General features: G+C 29.6%; 1 protein-coding gene across 1 annotated transcript; it reads left to right on the top strand.

Annotated features, from left to right (window-relative positions):
- Positions 1–1,648: 1,648 nt before the first annotated feature.
- Positions 1,649–1,975, top strand: LOC129292433 (Bowman-Birk type wound-induced trypsin inhibitor-like). Its single transcript, XM_054929986.1, has one exon. The coding sequence runs from the start codon at positions 1,649–1,651 to the stop codon at positions 1,973–1,975; it is 327 nt and encodes a 108-aa protein (XP_054785961.1).
- Positions 1,976–2,639: the final 664 nt, after the last annotated feature.

Genomic DNA, 2,639 nt, shown 5'->3' on the forward strand with positions numbered 1-2,639 from the left:
TAGTTTTAGTTCTTCTTTTAGGATAAGTCTTAATGGTTATTATAATTTAAAATAATTTAAGGTAGCCCTTGGATTGATGGATTTAGACTCAAATTTGGATTGATTTGAAAAATATTTCAAATGCATGTATTTAAAATTTTTGTTTGGATAGTTTAAAAAATTTTGAATGAAAAAAAAAGATATGAGCTAAGATTCAAAACAAAAATAAAAAATTGAAAAACACAAGTTTATTTATATTTTTTTAATCAACATGAGATGTGAAAAGATAAAAGGGTTGTAGGGGAATGTATCAATAATGAAAATGTAAAAATAATAAAATGTTTGAATGATTAAAATTTCAAATGACTAAGATGTAAAGAAAATTTAAAATTACAAAGGAATTATAATTTGAAATGGATTTGAATTTGAATCAAATCTAAGTTTATACTCTCTCTATTTTTTTATTATTAGAGAAACTATCACTTTTTTATTTATATTTTTTTATAAGCAAAATTACTCATTTTAATAAGCATTTATTACACATTTTTTAAATCACCGTTCGTAATTTACATTAGCAAAAAATAATTAATACATGCTTATATTGATTAACATAGGTCGTTTTAGTTTAATTTTTAATTTTCAAACATAATTATTATAGTGAATTAACTTTTTTAAACTATGTAATATAATTTTTTCTCTTATATATAGAAATAGAGGGAGTAAATTTTTGTATATCTAAATGAGGAATTTGGTCTAAATCCAAATCCAAATCCCCATTGATCCAAACACACTATTATAATTATACTTCTCCCAACTAGATTATTATATTTAAGAGTTATGATTCAAATCTTTAAATATTTGTTTAAGTGACGAGAGGCATAGTATTTTTTTTGCTAACATAAGTTGATTTTAGTGTTTTTTCAATAATATGACTTTTTATGTTTATTTAGTAACACATAGTGATACACCTACAAGTATATACGTTTTGCTCAAAAAAAAAAAGAAAGTATATACGTGAGAATTCTATCTACCATGCTTTCCATCCGCTTCATATTCACTGCAAATGAAATCTGAACCATTAGATTTGCAGTACTGAATAGTTTAGATGGACATATTATATTTTTACATTTTAATAATATTTTTATAAAATATTAAATGTCAAACTTAAATCTGAACCGTTCATTATAAATTTAACAGTTTAAGGAAACCAAAGATGCAAAATCCAGATCTTACAAACAGAAAATAATCCAACAAATTAAAGCCTCTCAGGCAAGTGAAGAGAATATTTATTTGGTTTGATTATTCTCTACACTAACACCAGGATATCAACAAACAGGAAATAAACTAAATATATGACAAACTATCATAGGCTGAAGATAAAGGCATCACGAGAGGAGAGTCGTGTCAGATCTACGTGTGAGATTGGTACTAATAGATCACAAATTCATTATTATATTTATGTATACACACATGTAGCTTTCTGAGCTCCTTATGATTTATAAAATATCATAGGCCGAGGATAAGGCATGTTTTGTCCTTAAATCTCAACCCTTGGCTAATCACTTGGAACTGTAACATTCCCTCAAATTGGATTATAAATAAACCCTTAATATCTTCCCACTTCTTCACAAGAAAATCTCAAGCACACCAACACACTTACGGAGAGAAGATGATGATGAAGGTCGGTCTGGTTCTGTTCTTGATGGCCTTCACTGCAACTGTGGAGGCTTGGTTCGATCCAGACACATTCCTACAGGCTCGGATGATGAATGAGAACGGTGAAGCAAACTACATGATCAAGTCAACCACCACAGCCTGCTGCAACAACTGCGCCTGCACCAAGTCAGACCCACCTCAATGTCAATGTTATGATTTCGGAGAAACTTGTCACTCTGCTTGTAAGGCTTGTATCTGCTATGAATCTTTGCCTCCAAAGTGTCGTTGTCTTGATACCACAAACTTCTGCTACGATCCTTGCTCCTCCTCTGCTACTTGATTTACAATCATGTTTGCGTTACTGTAATATAGGAGCCTAGCTCCTAGCTACTTCTACTTTAGGCTTTAATTTAATTTCAATATGATGAACCCTTTCGGATAATGTAAAATAAAATATCTTGTGCCTTGCCTCTTGTTTTGCGTTGTATATGCAGAGTGGTAGCTTTGCAAGGTCTTGATGATCTTCTTCCACGTTTCTTTTTCAAATATTGCTTTTTAAGTTGGTTTGATTTGATCTCGAAGTTATTAAGTACAATAGCCGAATGAAAGTTACAAAAGTTTGAACTAGAGTTGAGCGAGGAATTTTCTTGTTTCTTCTAATTTTTCATTAGTTAGCCAATATAATTCACTGGTTTTCTGTTTGACCAGTTCTGTAGAGGCTTGGATCATTCTGTTGGATATTATAAAATATTTTTTGAGTATTTCAAAAAGGAATTATTATAAATTAATAAGATTAAATATAACATATATATTATACCACATTATTACATGAAACTGTTTTTTAGTTGTGTTAAATGTGTTTTATTGCCCAATCTTGACGTCTGCTCTTGACCCTTTTGGTCTCCTAGTGGCCTAATAGTGATTTAAATTTGATATTAGAATTATTAGTTTGAGTGTGTGTGTGTGTGTTAGTCTAAAATTTTATAGTTACTATTCAATCCGTC

Source organism: Prosopis cineraria, unplaced genomic scaffold, assembly GCF_029017545.1.
Source record: "Prosopis cineraria cultivar Desert tree isolate PC_DT_omini unplaced genomic scaffold, ASM2901754v1 PC14, whole genome shotgun sequence".
NCBI classification, from domain to species: domain Eukaryota; kingdom Viridiplantae; phylum Streptophyta; class Magnoliopsida; order Fabales; family Fabaceae; genus Prosopis; species Prosopis cineraria.

Bases quoted from the DNA above. Each gene is read 5' to 3' on its own strand.
- LOC129292433 (XM_054929986.1), top strand. From the start codon at position 1,649: ATGATGATGAAGGTCGGTCTGGTTCTGTTCTTGATGGCCTTCACTGCA.